The sequence below is a fragment of the Pleurodeles waltl genome, chromosome 11 (assembly GCF_031143425.1).
Source record: "Pleurodeles waltl isolate 20211129_DDA chromosome 11, aPleWal1.hap1.20221129, whole genome shotgun sequence".
NCBI classification, from domain to species: domain Eukaryota; kingdom Metazoa; phylum Chordata; class Amphibia; order Caudata; family Salamandridae; genus Pleurodeles; species Pleurodeles waltl.
In genome coordinates, this window is record NC_090450.1 from 18,475,672 (window position 1) to 18,493,877 (window position 18,206).

General features: G+C 44.9%; 1 protein-coding gene across 2 annotated transcripts in view; it reads left to right on the forward strand.

Annotated features, from left to right (window-relative positions):
* The window catches only part of LOC138265247 (fibrillin-2-like), a 514,969-nt gene that overhangs the window by 344,962 nt on the left and 151,801 nt on the right, over positions 1-18,206 (forward strand). For both annotated transcript variants that reach the window (XM_069212836.1, XM_069212838.1), the window contains one exon: positions 15,466-15,564. In XM_069212836.1, coding sequence (XP_069068937.1) covers positions 15,466-15,564 — 99 coding nt within the window. The remainder of the gene's footprint in view (positions 1-15,465; positions 15,565-18,206) is intronic.

Here is an 18,206-nt window from a genome sequence, read left to right on the forward strand (position 1 = left end):
ATCCAGTCTGGGCTGGACACAACCGACTCGGTGGCTAGGGCGATGGGCACGGCTGTGGTGGCGAGGAGACAGGCCTGGCTCCGCAACTCAGGGTTCCGCAACTCAGGGTTCTCTGCAGACGTGCAGTCGACCCTGTTGGACCTCCCGTTTGATGGGGACAAACTGTTTGGAGCCAAAGCGGATTCGGCCTTGGAGAGATTTAAAGAAAGCAGGGCCACCGCCAAATCATTAGGACTACAAGCCCCTTCTTCTGCCTCCTCCAGATTTTTCAGGAGGTTTCTTGGATTTGGGCGTGGCTCTTCCTCCTCTTCCTTTCGGGGAAGATTCCAGCAACCCACCTCTTCCCTCCCCTATAGATCATTTAGAGGGAGGGGTAGGGCCCGCACCAGGGGAGCCTCTCAGCAGCACTCTGCCTCTTCCTCGTCCTCTGGAGGGGGTGCAGCAGGGAAAGCAGCCTTAGGCTTCCACCATTTCCCACTCACTCCTCTCCTGTAGGGGGAAGGTTACAGCATTTTCTCCACAAGTGGGAGACTATTACATCGGACACTTGGGTTATCAGCATTGTGGGAAAAGGCTACACCCTTCCCTTTCGGGAGTTTCTGCCCCCATCCCGCCCCGCCCATCTTATTGTTCAGAAGAACACCTCCTGTTGTTAGAACAGGAGGTTCAAGTCCTACTTTCAAAGGGCGCAGTGGAGTTGGTCCCAGAGCAGGAATGGGGTCGAGGTTGTTACTCAAGGTACTTCCTGATTCCCAAGAAGGATGGTCGGTTGAGACCAATCCTGGATCTGAGGATCTTGAATTGGTTCCTCAAACAGGAAAAGTTCAAGATGCTGACCCTAGCTCAGGTGCTTTTGGCGTTGAACAAGGAAGATTGGATGGTGTCTGTCGACTTGCAGGATGCTTATTTTCATATCCCGATACTCAAGTCGCACAGGAAGTATCTCCGGTTTGTGGTAGGGTCGCAGCACTATCAGTTTGCGGTCCTCCCGTTTGGTCTTACTTCAGCACCTCGAGTCTTCAGAAAGGTGATGTCGGTGGTTGCGGCACAGCTCAGAAGGAAGGGGATAGCAGTATTCCCTTACTTGGACGACTGGTTGATCAAAGCCAAGTCCCCAGAGCTTGTGTCGCATTATCTGCAGTCAACAACCCAGTTGTTGTTCGACCTGGGCTTTTCGGTGAACATGCCCAAATCTCACCTGGAGCCCTCTCAGCGCCTCCTGTTCATAGGGGCAGTAATGGATACAACATTGAATCGAGCCTTTCCTCCGCCTCAGCGGATTCAAGATATTCAGGAGTTGGTTCCAATGTTTCGAAATGGAGCGGTAGTTCCAGTCCTCAAGGTCCTTCGTCTGCTCGCTCTGTTTGCCTCCTGCATACTGTTGGTCACGCATGCTCGCTGGCACATGAGGGCTCTTCTGTGGTGTCTCCGAAGGCAGTGGTCTCAACACAAAGGAGATCTAGAAGGTGCTGTCAAGATCTCCAGAGATGCTGCTGTGGACTTGAAGTGGTGGATTGCGGGCAACAATCTTTCACAAGGAAAGCCGTTCGCGCAGTCACCACCAGTGACCAAGGTTATAACGGATGCTTCCACTCTAGGGTGGGGAGATCATCTGGGGGATCTGGAGATCAAAGGGCTTTGGTCTCCAGAAGAACAGATTTTTCATATCAATCTGTTGGAGTTGCGGGCTGTACGTCTGGCTCTCAAGGCCTTCCTCCCTTCCCTTCGTGGTCAGTCGGTACAGGTCCTGACGGACAATACTACCGCGATGTGGTACATAAACAAACAGGGAGGAGTAGGGTCGTACCTTCTCTGCAGAGAAGCTCTTCGACTATGGTCCTGGGCAAAGGACCATCAGATTTGCTTGGTAGCAAATCATCTGGCAGGGGTCTTGAATGTACGTGCGGACAGTCTCAGTCGCCATTTCTCGGCCGACCACGAGTGGCGTCTCCATCCAGATCAAGTCCGTTTAATCTTCCAGATGTGGGGGTTTCCTCGGATAGATCTGTTTGCCACTCTGGAGAACACGCACTGTCCGTTATACTGCAGCCTCCAGTATCCGGTGCAGGGAGCGTTGGGGGACGCGTTTCAGATAACCTGGTGCGACCAGTTGCTTTACGCTTTTCCCCCCATACCCTTGATTCCTCGAGTGTTGAGGAAGATTCGCCAAGACTGGGCCCAAGTCATCTTAATAGCTCCGGATTGGCCAAGGAGGGTGTGGTACTCCGACCTTCTCCAACTCACACTGTGCCCTCCGCTCCGTCTCCCTCTCAGGGCAGACCTCCTCTCGCAGTCGCAGGGGCAGGTTTTACACCCCAACCTCCAGAGTCTGCACCTACATGCCTGGAGATTGAACGGGGCAACCTGAGTTCCTTCTCTCTCCCGCCTGATGTAGTGGATGTTATATTAGCGGCCAGGCGACACTCCACTAAATCTATCTACGCTAATAGGTGGTCTAAATTTGTTATGTGGTGTGGAAAGAGACAGATTGAGCCCTTACATGCTCATCTGTCAGATTTTTTGTCTTTTGCTTTGTCACTAGCGCAGAAAGGTTGTGCAGTGGCTACTATTAAAGGTTACTTGTCTGCCTTGTCAGCCTTCATTTGTCTTCCAGACCAACCATCGTTATTTAAATCCCCTATTGTTCTTAGATTCTTGAAAGGTCTTCTAAATAAATATCCTCCAAAACCATTCGTTATGCCTCAATGGGATTTGTCCTTGGTCCTGACTTTCCTTATGGGGTCCCCTTTTGAGCCTATGCATTCTTGTCCCTTAAGGTACTTAGTTATTAAAACAGTCTTCCTGGTGGCTATAACATCTGCAAGGAGAGTGAGTGAGTTGCAGGCCTTATCGGTAAAACCCCCTTATACAACTTTTTATGGGGATAAGGTGGTGTTGAGGACCAAGGCTGCTTTCCTCCCGAAGGTTGTTTCACCCTTCCATTTGGCCCAGACAATTACTTTGTCCACGTTCTATCCTCCGCCTCATCCTTCAAAGGAGGAAGAGAGACTACATCGCTTGGACCCAAAGAGGGCGTTAAGCTTCTACATTGATAGAACGAAGGATTTCAGGCTGGACGATCAGCTGTTCATCGGATAGGTGGGCAAGAGGAGAGGAAAGGCAGTCCACAAGAGAACACTCTCCAGGTGGGTTGTTCTTTGCATTAAAATCTGTTACTCTTTAGCAAAGAAGAATCCTCCTGATGGTATTAGAGCTCATTCCACCAGAGCTAAGTCGGCCACTTCGGCCTTGGCCAGAGGTGTTCCTGTGCTCTACATCTGCAAGGCCGCAACTTGGTCGTCCCTTCACACTTTTGCGAAACATTACTGTTTGGACTCTGAGGTCAGAAGGGACGACCATTTTGCACGGTCAGTGCTGCAGGATTTCTTGGTTTGACCATTTAGGCACCCACCTCCGGGCGTGGTACTGCTTTGGGACTCTATTCATTAGGTGAGGAATCCACAGGTAGTTGTATCCATCAGAAGAACGAGTTACTTACCTTCGGTAACGACTTTTCTGGTGGATACATTAGCTACCTGTGGATTCCTCACGGTCACCCCCGCCTCCCCATTGCCTTTTTGGTCTTACCAAGTAATCCTTGAGTGTGCTCCTCTTGGTCTTCAAGACTGCAATAGATTTTGTATATATGGATACTTGTGTATATATATATATATATATATATATATATATATATATATCTTTTTGTATATACATAATTCAGTATATATTTGTTTTAATAAAAAAAAAAAAAGAATTATATTAAATCTACAGCCATTTTATTGCAATGTTGTGTGATTTACAATGTTATGGGATGTTGCCTTGATCTTTCATTGCATTGGGTTATTGTTCTCATGCACGTAAAAAATGTTGGTACTGATGTCGGCACGTCGGCGAGGACCTCTTATTGCCTGTATGACGTCAGACGGCGTCGCGTGGGCTAATGTGATGTCCTCGTCGACGTGCAGAAGCTAGGAAGAAGATTTCCATTGAATGCTGGTGCCATGGGAGTATTCATTAGGTGAGGAATCCACAGGTAGCTAATGTATCCACCAGAAAAGTTGTTACCGAAGGTAAGTAACTTGTTCTTTTGGGTTAGAAACAACCTGATTCACAGAATTGGACTGTTCCTGACTGCCAATGAGTTTTTATATAAGAACATTGTTCACTGTAGTATGCATGCTCGTTCAGGCGCGCACACTATCTGCTACCAACTCTCACACACTCTCCCAAAGCGCGCACTTCACTGCTCCATGCAACAGATGGTTTGTCAACCTCTGGATTAAGAACCTTTCAGTGCTGAAAAATTATCACTTGAATATAAAAGGTGAGGAGCAATGGCTGAGAGTGCGGGCAAGCAGAATGCATACAAAAGGACTTCTAGAGACTTCCTCTAGTCTGCTCAGGTTTTTCCACACTTTGTCACAGAGCTTGGATCAGGCAGTGGTTACACATGCTGCTTGGTCTATTAGGGGCAGATTTATAAGATTGTGATGCAGTGCAGAAAGTCACCTTGCTATGCTGTGTCACACGGAAAGAGCAGGAATGCCCTGTATTTCAAAGAATACAGAGCATTCTGGACTTTGTGTCTGCACTGGCACCGTTATGACTGCCTAACATCAATGCAGGCACAGGGAGACTGCGTTGCAAAAACCTTCCTGCACAAAAACAATCGCCTTAGACATTTTCCGCTTTCTATTGTGCTGCATAAACCTGGGAATGCATCACAATCCATGGATGTTGTGTGGGAACATGCGCAAACCCATGGAACGCCTCCCTGAGGCAGAGTAACATAATACCGTGATTTGCCTCGTAGTCTTACTCCAGATTCATGGAGCCACTCAGGGCCACACAAGGTGGCCTTGCGTGGCTTCATAAATCACATTTTGGGCTTGTGTGGTGCAAGAACGATACAACTACCCTCATAAATATGGCTCAAAGTTTTTAAGCATAAAACACAATCTTTGATGGCAGAAAGAGATACCAACCTAATGAATGAATTGCATAGCGTGAAACTGAAAGATCTGGAATCAGTCTCACCTTGAGCAAATTGTGTTATCCTAGGCAAGTTCATTCTCCAGAATTTGATCTTTTTTACATTCACATGCTTTAATCATTCCCTGTCATCAAGGTGAGAGTCCAATGTTACCTTCTAAAGCAGCAGAACAATATACATAGCTTATAACGCTAAAATACATTGACTTTAATGCCTAATCCACATCACTTATAAAGAACCAAACTCCAGCCAGTTAGGCGATAGCACCCTCTAGAACACTTCCTACAGAGACCGAGTCCCCCAGATTTTCTACCACACGTCATGTGAAAGGGAGTCTCCCTTAGTTCTGCTCAGTTCTTGAACTTCTACCTTGATTTTGGTCATCCAAAACCATTTTTTCTGTTTCTTCTATCAGAGCCTGACATCAATATGTCAGAAACATTGAGAAAAAATACTTTTCAGACCCTGTGAGACCTGTGGTAAGAAGAGGCTACACTTTGAATGTTCTCACAAAGAGTATATCTACTGCCCATAAGGTAAAGGACAGTGAAATTTGCTGTTTTTTTCATCCAAAACTCTTACAGTTGAAGAGCAGAGGCTTTTATTATGATTACAAAAGCTAAAACAAAGAAGTCTGCCATTTCTGAGAAAGCACACAGTGAAGATTCTACTCCCTCGCAGGAAGGTTCATGAAAAAGGGAGAGATCACACCAAGGGTCGCCAGAGACGCATAGAAAAGCAATAAAAAAGACTTACCATGAGTCTTAAAAAAACATTTCTCACAGTTGGGAAAAAGGAGAAAATCTCCTCAAAGGCTACAAGATCAGAGTGTACCACTCACTTTTAAGTTCTGGCTTTACATCCTCGAAAATCTTCCTTAGAGCCAACAAGTATGAAATCCAGACTTGGGACGTAGGTCTCAACAATGACATCAGCTCTGACATTGACAGAAGTAACAACAACCATGTTGACAGCCACGCAAACGGCAACCCCGTTAATGACGACCCGATGACGGTCACCATGCTGATACTGATCACAACAATGTGCGGTACCTCTTATAAAATTCGTTAGAATCCAGTCTTAGTTTTCAACTGAAAAATCCATTCAAATATAATTTTGGTTTACCAATCAAAAATCAGAAGTCAAAGACTTATTGTTGTGCATACATCATAAATTATTATGGCTTTTCACAGGTCAAACCAATTTGTGACAATCAATTCATTTGTAGTTCGTCCGTCAAATCCAAACATTTATTGTTGTGCATACATCATAACTTGTTATAACTTATCACAGGTCAAACCAATTTGTGACATCCGATTCATTGTAGTTCATCCGTCATGTTATTATAATCAGTACGTACTCGCAACACGGCGTCTTTATACTATGTATGCCGGTTTGGGATTTTGTCGAGAAGTACTCAGATGCGCTTGTGGTTTTTGGACTGACACATTGTGTGTACTCGTCACATGGCGTCCTGCATTACTGACCACTGATTCAAATATTCGTTTGTATTAGTCAGAACGACAGTGGATTTTTTTCTGTGTAAAAGCTTTGAAGAGAACTTAATTATTGGAAGATCTAACGGAGAGACAAACAAATAAAGACGAGTGCCCTGAAGAAGTCGTTTGGGATGAGAAATAACACTGTCCCGAGACGAAACACGTGTTGGCTGGCTTGAACTATGGCTTGATTATAATAACATGACGGATGAACTACAATGAATCGGATGTCACAAATTGGTTTGACCTGTGATAAGTTATAATAAGTTATGATGTATGCACAACAATAAATGTTTGGATTTGACGGACGAACTACAAATGAATTGATTGTCACAAATTGGTTTGACCTGTGAAAAGCCATAATAATTTATGATGTATGCACAACAATAAGTCTTTGACTTCTGATTTTTGATTGGTAAACCAAAATTATATTTGAATGGATTTTTCAGTTGAAAACTAAGACTGGATTCTAACGAATTTTATAAGAGGTACCGCACATTGTTGTGATTAGTTTTGAGGTTCCTTTGGAACTTGTTGGAGGGTTGGGTGATTACCCTCGTGCAGGCATCCTCTTCTCTTGAGATCTTCGGTCTATTTGAATCTTGAGCGCCTTGTGAATCCTGGCATTTCACCCCATTAGTAAGTCTACCATGCTGATACTGTCTGACAATACTGACGACAAAGGCTTTGTTGACGAGACCATTGATGGCACAATCATCGGCAGCATCAGTGATGAGACCACAGTCAAAGAAGCCATCATCATTGCAATTGACATCTGACCTGATGGCGACTCAGTCAACAATACCACCAACCACAGACAAACCAATGCAGTAATTGCTATGCCCAGACGACACCTCACCTAGCAGGGTGTCTCCGTTCCTGCCAAGTCATCTGTTGGATGTGGAGGGCTCAGACTATGATGGCCCATTTGGTACTGCCCACAGTTCCTCAGAGCTTAATGTTAAGTACTAAGACAATGATAAAGGTGACTACTATGTTTATGCAACAATGCATCATGAAGCGTATGCAATATGTGGAGCATTTTCAACATGTTGCTCCACCTCCAACTCAATAGGGCATGGTTCAAGTTCCTGTTGCTTTAGTGCAAGACATTCAGGGCATTTTACAGGACTACTACAAGTGCTTCCTTGAGCCTGCAAAATCAGCATCTCCGATTTATCCACAAATTCAAACACTGAGATCACCCGATCCAATTCCGCCTGCAACTCCTGTAATGACCCTGGTGTCTAATATCACTTTGCCTCAAGTGAAGATAGAGCGGAGCGAGAAATCCCAGCTAGTCAATCAGTTCCCAATTGATTGGATGATTACCTCATTCCAATGCCTTCACCACCTAGGCCACAACTGGTAGACTCCTCACTGAATGATAACCGGGGTTTCCATGTCATCATGGAGGGAGCTGCCGCATGATTCCAGCTTCTCCTAACAATCAAACAATCAGATTGCTTTTTGTATGATGTCAACGAATCCACTGGAAAGTCTGTAATAGCAATCCCTATGGCTGACTATAACTGGGAGAAAGGAATGAAAATGAAATATCCTGCCACAATATCAGCTGTTCTGCCAAGAATCGCTAAAAAATACAAAGCTCATGAGGACCTGCTACAATGTTTGGAGGGACCCCCCCTAACCAGACACTGTTGTTACATACGACCAAGCGCCAATCCAAATATCCTGCCACACCCATATCAACTCCACTTGACAAAAAACAAAGAAAGCAAGTGCCTTGATAATATAGGGAACATGTTCCCGACCATGAGCAGCTAATACACTTGCAATCTTGCAATGCTAGGCAGTTATGACTGGCAGTTGTGGTCAGACATTGATATATATATATATAATATTCTACCTGAGGATAAAAGAGCAGAAGCATAGAAGATCCTGCAAGAGGGAGAATGATCCTCATCTGAAATATTAAATGGTGCTATAGGTATAGCTTTGATGGGATTTAGACAGCTTGCAGGATCAGCAGCCCTTCGGCACCAAAGATGGCTGAAGGCCACCTTCAGGCCTGAAGTACAGACCAGGATACTAGACATGCCATACAATGGAGAGGCTCTGTTTGCAATCATGTAGATGGCGTCTTGCAAGCAATAAAAGCAGACATGGATACCGCAAGGCCCTTGGACACCTTACAAATTAAGAAAAGGCCTTTTCATAGGGCATGTGGAAGAGGTGTTTACTCTTACAGAGGAGGATACCAGAGGTATCAGTTATCAGCCATTTCAACAGACCGATAGACCATCTTATCAATGACAACCATACAGAACCCTACCAGTATCAGCCTACTTCAAACAACCACCAAGAAGAAAGTAGGCATCTCAGCCAAGAGATGTTGGCGGAAAACAATGAAAATGTTGCAGTGCTGGTTACATCTCATGCAGGACACTATCCTGTGGGAGCAAAAAATGCAGAATATTCCCATCAACAGTAGAAAATAACCTTAGACAAATGAGTGTTGGTTCTGATCACATATGGCCATACTTTTAGAGTTCCCCCAGATTCCACCCACCACTCCATCAAAACGAGAGCATCCACCTCATCTCCGTCTACTTCAGAAGGAAGCTCTGCCTTTGCTACGCAAAGGTGTCATAGAGAAAGTTCCACGTCCTCAAAAAGGAATGGGTTTCTACTCTAGTTTTTTCCAGGGAATGGTGACCCATTTTGGACCACAGAAGATTGAGCAAGTATCTTGAAAAGCAATCCTTTTGTGTGGTAACCCTCCTAGACATCCCGCATCTCAATCACATCAATTACAGGACAACCTTCTACAGGATGCTTATTTTCATGCCCCTATTCACACAAAGCATAGCAAACTTTTCAGATTCCTGGTAACCGGCACTCACTACCACTTCAAAGTCCTCCCTTTTGGTCTCAGGTCAGCCCCCTCACATCTTCACAAAGTGTCTCACCCCATTTACAGCCCAACTATGACAAAACGGTCTCCATGTATTTCCATACCTTGACAATTAGCTCATAAAAGCACCATCTGTCCACCAAGGCTACAAAGTCCTATCTACAGATATTTCAAACTTTGGGCATAGCAGACCATTATCAAAAGTAATTCCTCCACCCATCAACATGAATACTGTTTCTGGTAGCAGTTCGGGGTACACTCCAGGACAACGGATTCTTGTCAGAAGAAAGACATAAAAAACTCTTACTTTTAGCGCAACACCTCTCTAAAAGAAAGTCAGTTTGTGATTGCCTTCTAAAATCACATCTAGGAATGATGCCATCAGCCATCCTACTAGCTCCTTGTGCCCCCCTGAGAATTAGACCTTTACAAGAAGAATTAGATGAACAATAGATTCAGACATATGGCTCATTCTCCAATATCATCAAGATCACGCCAGCAATGACAAAAGCTCTTCCTTGGTGGGCAAATGCCACAATCTATCATTGGGGATAGCATTTTTATCCCAAATTTGTGCATATGTCATTACTACATATGCTTCCCTGGAAAGTTTGGGAGCTCCATTACAGGACCTCCAAAATCAGCAGAAACTGGACTTTGACTCAATCAAAGATGCATATAAACATTTGACCTCCAAGCTTTCTTTCTTGCTGAGAATAAAAGGATTGTCAGTGTTGATACGCACGGACAGCACAACCAGTAATCACTACATGAACAAGCAGAGAGGAACAAGATCTCCTATCCTTTTGAAGCAGGCAAAAAAAAATATGGAAGTGTGGCTTAAAACATCAAATAACATTAGGAGCAGTACATCTACCAGGTATGAACAACAAATTGACAGATACTTTGAGCAGGACAAAACACATATGCCACAAATGGGAACTAAGTCTATTCATTCTGAACAAAATCTTGCAGCAGTGGAGCAAACCGGCATACCATGTCTTTGCTTCCTAGAGAACTGGAAATGCTGATTTTATGCAAGCTGGCACCCTCAAGAATGGTCGTGGGGGAATGCATTTTCAATCAGATGGTCAGGGATCTTTGCATATGCTTTTCCCACAATTCCTCTCATACCCAGACTTCTCACAAAGCTGAAGATGGAGGCTTCTCAAATGATTTTAATTGCTCCACGGTGGCCCAGACAACACTGGTTCACAGAACTTCTGATGTCAGAGGAAAATCACATTCAGCTGGAACATCGGAGGGATTTACTATTTATGAGCCGCAACCATGTGCTTCATCTGAACCCGCCTTCCCTGCACTTATCTGCTTGGCTCCTGACTATCATGAATTTACAGATATAGATATCCCACAAGACTGCAGAGATATACTTACAAGAGCCAGAGCAGATACACTAACAAGACATACTGATTAAAATGGAAGGGTGTCTGTTTATTGTGCCAAAGATCACAAATTCACCCTATCTTAGTGGCTCCAGAGCAAATCTTTCCTTATCTGCTGTCTTTGGCTAAAACAGGCCTAGCTCATTCTTTGTTTATAGTACAGCTAGTGGCAATTTCAAGATACAAAATTACATCTAGATCCCCTTCATTGTGGTCTATCAGAATTATTACAAAGTTTCTTAAAGGTTTTTTCTGAGTCTTCCCTCCAATAAACTCTCCTCCTCCAACCTGGCAACTTAACACAGTTCTAGTACAGCCCGTGAAAAGCCCTTTTGAACCTATTCATAAAGCAGAGATCAAGTTCCTAAGTAGTGTTACTACTACCTTTGACATCAGTCAGAAGGGTGAGTGAGATACAAGCGTTCGCTATCAAGGAGCCTTTCTTACAGTTTAAGGATGATGCTGTAGTTCTAAGTACCAACCCCAGGTTCATTCTAAAGGCCTATGCATTTTCATCTGAATTAACCCATTGGGCTTAAAACATTCTTCCGGAATTCGCAGACAGCTTTGGCAAAAACACTACATACACTGGATGTAAGAGGTGCCTAAAGTTTCATTTGTAATACACCAACCAATTAAGAATTACAGATCAACTGTTATTTGCATATGGAACCTATAATAAAGGTGGCCCTGTTTTCAAGGCAAGAATAGCTAAATGGATAGCACTAACTATTCAGTTCTTCCACTTTAAGGCTGGAAAGCCTTTGAAGGGACCGATTAAGGCACACTGTACTAACGCGGTCACTACAGCAACCCTGTTTGCTGGAGTGCCTATTGAAAGCATAAGGCATGCAACGACTTGGAAAAACAGGCATACATTCCCACAGCATAATTGCATGGACTTGTCGCAGCACGGTGACGCAGCTGTAGGTAAAGCAGTACCATGCCATATTTTACAATAAGGTGAGCCTGGTATGAGATTAGATAGATTGATATCTATTCTGATTCAAGCATGTGAATCGGTGAAAGATCCAATACTCAAGACTAAAACGTATTACTTGCCTGTAACTCTTACTCTCCAGCATTGGTATTGTAGGAAGTTGGCTCTGTATGTACCATCTCAAAGTGAGACATAGTTTGCAGAGAGTCCAAGGGTTCCCCTTAGAGGAGAAGTGTGGCACAATGTGGAGAAGTGTGGCACAATGCTTACCAGGGTTCAATTCCCACCTCGGCGGGTCTTGGGCTCAATTCCCTTGGCCCAGATAATTCTCGCCTCAGTGCCTAATCTAATCAATGGGTCCCACTCTGTAACTCTGGGCAATAGCTTGCTTAGTCTCCACAACGACCATCACAGTGCTTGGATGCCTGGCTTCACCCTGGGCCTGTCCAGGAGTGGGCGCCTCACAGGGAAAAGCCAGGAGGGGTTCCATAGCGGTATGCGTACAGCGCCTTGAGACCCTAACGGGTGAGTAGTGCGCTATAGAAGTGCGAAGTTTACCGAGGTTGATAGTGTAAAAATTAGATAGTACTAAAGCTCTATTTTGTGGGTGTGTTTTTGAGCAGTAGGCTTATCAGAGGGTAGTGTTAAGCATTTCTTGTACACACACAGGCAATAAATGAGGAACACACACTAAAAGACTTAGCTCCAGGCCAATAGTTTTTATATTGAAAAATATATTTTCTTAATTTATTTTAGAACCACAAGATTCAAGATTTGAGGTAAGTACATGAAATGCACGGTACTTCACACAGGTAAGTATAGAACTTTGATTCAAAGCAGTAGTACACACAATTTTAGTTAAAATGACAGTAAGCTATTCTAAAAGTGGACACAGTGCCAAAAATCAACAGTTCCTGGGGGAGGTAAGTTTGGTTAGTTTTCTCAGGTAAGTAAAGCACTTACACAGTCAGTCTCCTGGGCATAGGCAGCTCATCGTTGGGGGTTCAAGCCAATCCCCAAAGTCACCGCACCAGCAACACAGGGCGGTCAGGTGCAGAGGTCAAAAGAGGGCCCAAAACACATAGGCACCTATGGAGAACAGGGGTGCTCTGGTTCCGGTTTTCTGGCAGGTAAGTACCTGCGTCCTCGGGGAGCAGACCAGGGGGTTTTGTAGAGCACTGGGGGGGACACAAACAGGCACACAAAACACACCCTCAGCGGCACAGGGGCGGCCGGGTGCAGTGTGCAAAGTAGGCGTTGGGGTTGCTATAGAAAGCAATGGAGGGACCGAGGGGTCACTTAGGCGATGCAGGCAGGTCACGGGGGGGAGTTCTTGGGCCAACCACCGACTGGGCTAGGTAGAGAGCTGCCTGCTGGTCACTCCTGCACTGGAAGGTGGTTCCTCTCGGTCTTCGGGGCTGCGGGTGCAGTGTTTGGTCCAGGCGTCGGGTTCCTTGTTACCAGGCAGTCACGGTCAGGGGGAGCCTCTGGATCCTCTCTGCAGGCGTCGCTGTGGGGGTGCTGGTGGGCCAACTTAGGGTACTCACCTCGTCGTAGTTGCCTGGGAGTCCTCTCTGTGGTGTTTGTTCTCTGGAGCTTGAGTAGGGGTCATCGGGTGCAGAGTGAGAAGTCTCACGCTTCCGGCGGGAAGAGAGAGTTCTTTGGAATTTGCTAAAAAGTTGCAAAGTTATTGCTGTTTTTGAACAGTGCCGCTGTTCTCAGGAGTTTCTGGGTCCTTCGGGTTCAGGGCATTCTTCTGAGTCCTCAGAGGTCGCTGGTCCCTGTTGGATGCGTCGCTGTGCAGGTTCTTTGAGTCTGGAGACAGGTCGGTAGGGCTGGGGCCAAGTCAGTTGTCGTCTCTGTCGTCTCTGCGGGGCTTTCAGGTCAGCAGTCCTTCTTGTTGTAGGTTTCAGGAATCTTATTTCCTGGGTTCAGGGTTGCCCCTAAATACTGAATTGAAGGGGTGTGTTTAGGTCTGGGGGGCAATAGCCAATGGCTACTGTCCTGGAGGGTGGCTACACCCTCTTTGTGCCTCCTCCCTGAGGGGAGGGGGGGCGCATCCCTATTCCTATTGGGGGGAATCCTCCAAACCCAAGATGGAGGATTTCTTAAGGCAGGGGTCACCTCAGCTCAGGACACCTTAGGGGCTGTCCTGACTCGTAGGTGACTCCTCCTTGTTTTTCTCATTATCTCCCCTGGACTTGCCACCAAAAGTGGGGGCTGTGTCCAGGGGGTGGGCATTGCCACTAGCTGGAGTGCCCTGGGGCATTGTAACACGAAGCCTGAACCTTTGAGGCTCCCTGCTAGGTGTTACAGTTCCTGCAGTTCCTGCAGGGGGGGTGTTAAGCACCTCCGCCCAGTGCAGGCTTTGTTTCTGGCCTCAGAGAGCACAAAAGCTCTCACCCCATGGGGTCAGAAACTCGTCTCAGTGACAGGCTTGCACAGACTAGTCAGTCCTGCACTGAAGGATTGGGGAAAAGATGCCCTCTGTGTGCATTGTTTAATAAATTCAGCACTGGCATCAGTGTGGGTTTATTATTCTGAGAAGTTTGATACCAACCTTCTCAGTATTCAGTGTAGCCATTATGGAGCTGTGGAGTTCGTTTTGACAAACTCCCAGACCATATACTTAATATGGCCACACTTTACTTACAATATCTAAGAATAGACTTAGACACAGTAGGGGCATATTGCTCATGCAGCTATGCCCTCACCTGTGGTATAGTGTACCCTGCCTTAGGGCTTTAATGCCTGCTAGAGGGGTCACTTACTTATGCCACAGGCAGTATTTTGTGGGCATGCCATCCTAAGGGGGATGCCATGTCGACTTTGCCTTTTTCTCCCCACCAACACATACAATCTGCAATGGCAGTGTGCATGGATTAGGTGAGGGGTCCCTTAGCATGGCACAACACATGCTGCATCCCTTAGGGACCTTCCCTGGTCACAGGGCCCTTGGTACCACTGGTACCTTTTACAAGGGACTTATCTGTTTGCCAGGGGTGGGCCAATTGTGGAAACAATGGTACATTTTTAGTGAAAGAACACTGGTGCTGGGGCCTGGTTAGCAGTATCACAACACACTTCTCAGTCAAGTCAGCATCAATAGCAGGCAAAAGGTGTGGGGTAACTGCAACAGGGAACCATTTTCCTACAGGTATCTTTCATAGCTTCACATGCAAACCACCCTCCTCCACATAGAGGCTCCCCTTCTTGTAAGTGGAGATTTTTCCAAATAGTGTTTGAAAATCTGAGGGAAGATGCCTCTGCAGGGAGTGTTCTACAGTGTGCTATCACCTGATTAGCTGGAGTTTGGTTCTTTATAAATGATGTGGATAAGCTACTAAAGTCAATGTAATTTGCCATTACAAGCTATGTATACTGCTTCTACTGCTTTAGAAGGTACGGATGAAATTTCACCTCGACGACATGAAATGGTTCAATCATGTGAATCTATGACAGATATCAATACTGGAAAACAAGAGTTACAAGTAAGTAACAAATGTTTTTTTGAAGATTGTAAACAGTGACATGATTTTAGCTGGGCAAAACGCAATTGAAGGGATTGACCGCGTTCAAGCTGCAATTGCTGCACTTATTCATACAGCTAGGCTTTTTTTTTACAATATAATTAAATGTTTCAGTATATATAACCTCACCTTTTTGTCTGGTTCTATTCATGAACCTCAACATTGCCATCCAGTCAGACACTATTTGATATTAACCCATCTACTAATGCATTTCATCCACAGATGCTGATGAGTGTTCAATGGTGAATTCATGTTCCTTGAATGCCAACTGCATCAACACAGTTGGAAGCTACATTTGCACCTGCAAACCCGGATTTGTCGGTGAGCATGCCATACTGACTTGTTTGACTGAATGCGGGACTCATGTGTGGAGGGTCAGCAGCAGAGAGAATACATAGTGAAGATAAAGACATGGTTAGAGGTCTTTAATATGTATGGACAGTTCTTGACTGCGATTGTGTCTTGTCCAATAAGAATATGTTTACAGATATTACCCCACCTTCCTATTAGTTTACAATGTTACTTACAGTCATCATGTCCTCACTTGGCTACCATAATGCCTACACTTTCCAGTGCGCTGATCAATTTTCAATGCTTACAAACTATGCCCTGTCCTTGGATTAAAGAAGTCGGACCACATCATTGTTTCGAGGAATGATGTGAACTTTGCCCCCTTTGCAAAACTCCCCTGGCTGTTCACATATCCTGTCCACAAAAATTGATGCGTAATAATTCTTCGACAAAGTTGGTTTTCATTTGCTCCAACAAAATCTAAGTTTTGCTGAATGTTTTTAAACCCCTTCTCTCAGGACCGGGTTGCAGTGTTGATGAATTTGCAAATTAAAAAAAATACCTTTAAAACACTGACAAAAGTTACATCTTTTGCATACCCTGGTTAGAATCTGTTACAATGAAGAGTGAAATTTTATATTTGAGATTACTCAGTGAGAAGCCCATGCCCAAGTGTCTTTCCGTGTGCATTGCCTAATCATTTCCTGAGCATTTCCACACATCAAGCAAGTGATATTGGTTATGATTGAGTTAAAGATACTTTTTACCTGGTAATGGATGTGTTCACTGCTCAGGCATTCTTTTAAGCTTATCATCAGGAATACTATGCACATTCTTTTTAGCACCACCTCTGACTGTGCCCCAGTCACATAAAAAGTGTTTCTACTTGCTGATTCCTCACCAGAATTCTACATAAACTTTTTTGATAGCTCTCCGACATTAACAATGGTTATGGAATCTTCATGGCCCACATGTGACAGCACGTGAGGTCACTGGATCCATAAGGAGTCCTCATCTGCATGCTGACATCAGTTTCCTTTTTTTCTGTGCCTTTCACGCGTAATGATTTTTGTTAGCTTTCATTTAGGAAATGGTCAAAAGTCTTTCAAGGTTTTTCAAAAGTGGTACATTTTTGCAAAAAGATGTCTCCACCTCGGAAATCAGAGTTTAAGCCCTGTAAGGACTGTAAAGTTTAGATGGGCATCACTGACCCTCATGATATTTGCATTTAGTGTCTGGTTTCAGATAATGATGTCAGAGCATGTTCTTTGTGTCAAAAGATGACCCGAAGGCATAGAAGCAAAGAGAAATTAATCTGTTCATGGTTAAGGTGAGGCATAAGAGGATGGGTCATCTGACGTCTTGTCCTCGTTCCCTTTATCTGAGTCTTCCTAAACACCTTATGCGCAGGCTTCAGGTCGTTCAAAATCAGGCTGCTCGATTGATTATTAACTACCCAAATACTATCATATCTCCCATGTGACAAAAGAGCTTCACTGGCTACCCATTGTACAGAGACCCATGTACAAAGCTTGTTGTATTATTTTTAAGGCCTTGCACCAATAGTCCAGCTTTAAAAAAATCTCGGATCCACGGGTACTCCCCGACTAGGGACCTCAGATCCACTCATATACATTATTTATTGGTTTCTCAATTCAGGAGGAGTAGGACTGGTGGAGTCCGGTTTTCAGATACTGGTCCCCGTGTCTGAAACATCTTGTATCTGAAAATCAGGAATACCTTGAACAATGGAAAGTTCAGTCTGAGGCTGAAGACTTGGCTCTTTAAGCAAGCTTATTAATTAGTATTCTGAGCTGTGATGAGACAATTACCTAGCACCAAGAGACCGTTTGGTGGATGTGCGCTCTATGAGTCAGAGTCACATAACATAACATAACAAATCTCTGTCTTCCTATTTGTTGAAGTGAGCAAGAAAAAAAAAAGCATAAGAAGAAGCGGCGCCATGGTTCTCAACATCGTTCTTACAGAGATAAGTCACTGAGGTCGGTATCACCTCATCCGGATTCAGAAGAAGATCGAGAAGTTACTTCAGTGATGTCCTCAGTGATGTTCCTGGTGTCAACTCCAGCTCCAGTGCTGCAGACAACTTCGCCTGGGCATCCAGAAGGGATGCCAGTCTTGGATCCAGTGCCTCAGTCTCAACAGGAGCAGATGTGTCCGGCCATCTGTTGTGCCTGTGGGCCCCATGGGTCCTCTTTCATATTCTTCGGGAGGTTTTCCAGTGGCTAATCAGCAGGCCAACTCCGACACTGAGGAAAGAGACTCCTTCGATTCAGATGTCACTGACACTGTCAATGCCTTCTCCAGTGGCGTCTGACTCCGTTTTGGCATCACATGCTTCGACTCTGTTGTCTCCAACACAGGTACTGACCTCACTGGCACTGTTACAGATATCGCTGGTGCCGTTACTGACATGGAAGCATTGATAAAGATGGAAGGCTCAAGGACTTCTTGGAGAGGAGAAATATTTCTTTGGTGAAACGGATCCTTCAGAAGTGGAAGAGGGTGAGATTGTGTCTTAATTGTGCCTTAACTGGATCTGTACATTGAAGGGTTAGGAGAGGCAAGAGGTTCAGGCACGTCCCCAGAATGGAAGTTGTTGTCACCTAAGGGTATTCCACCACCGGAGATCACATCCTACGATACAGTTA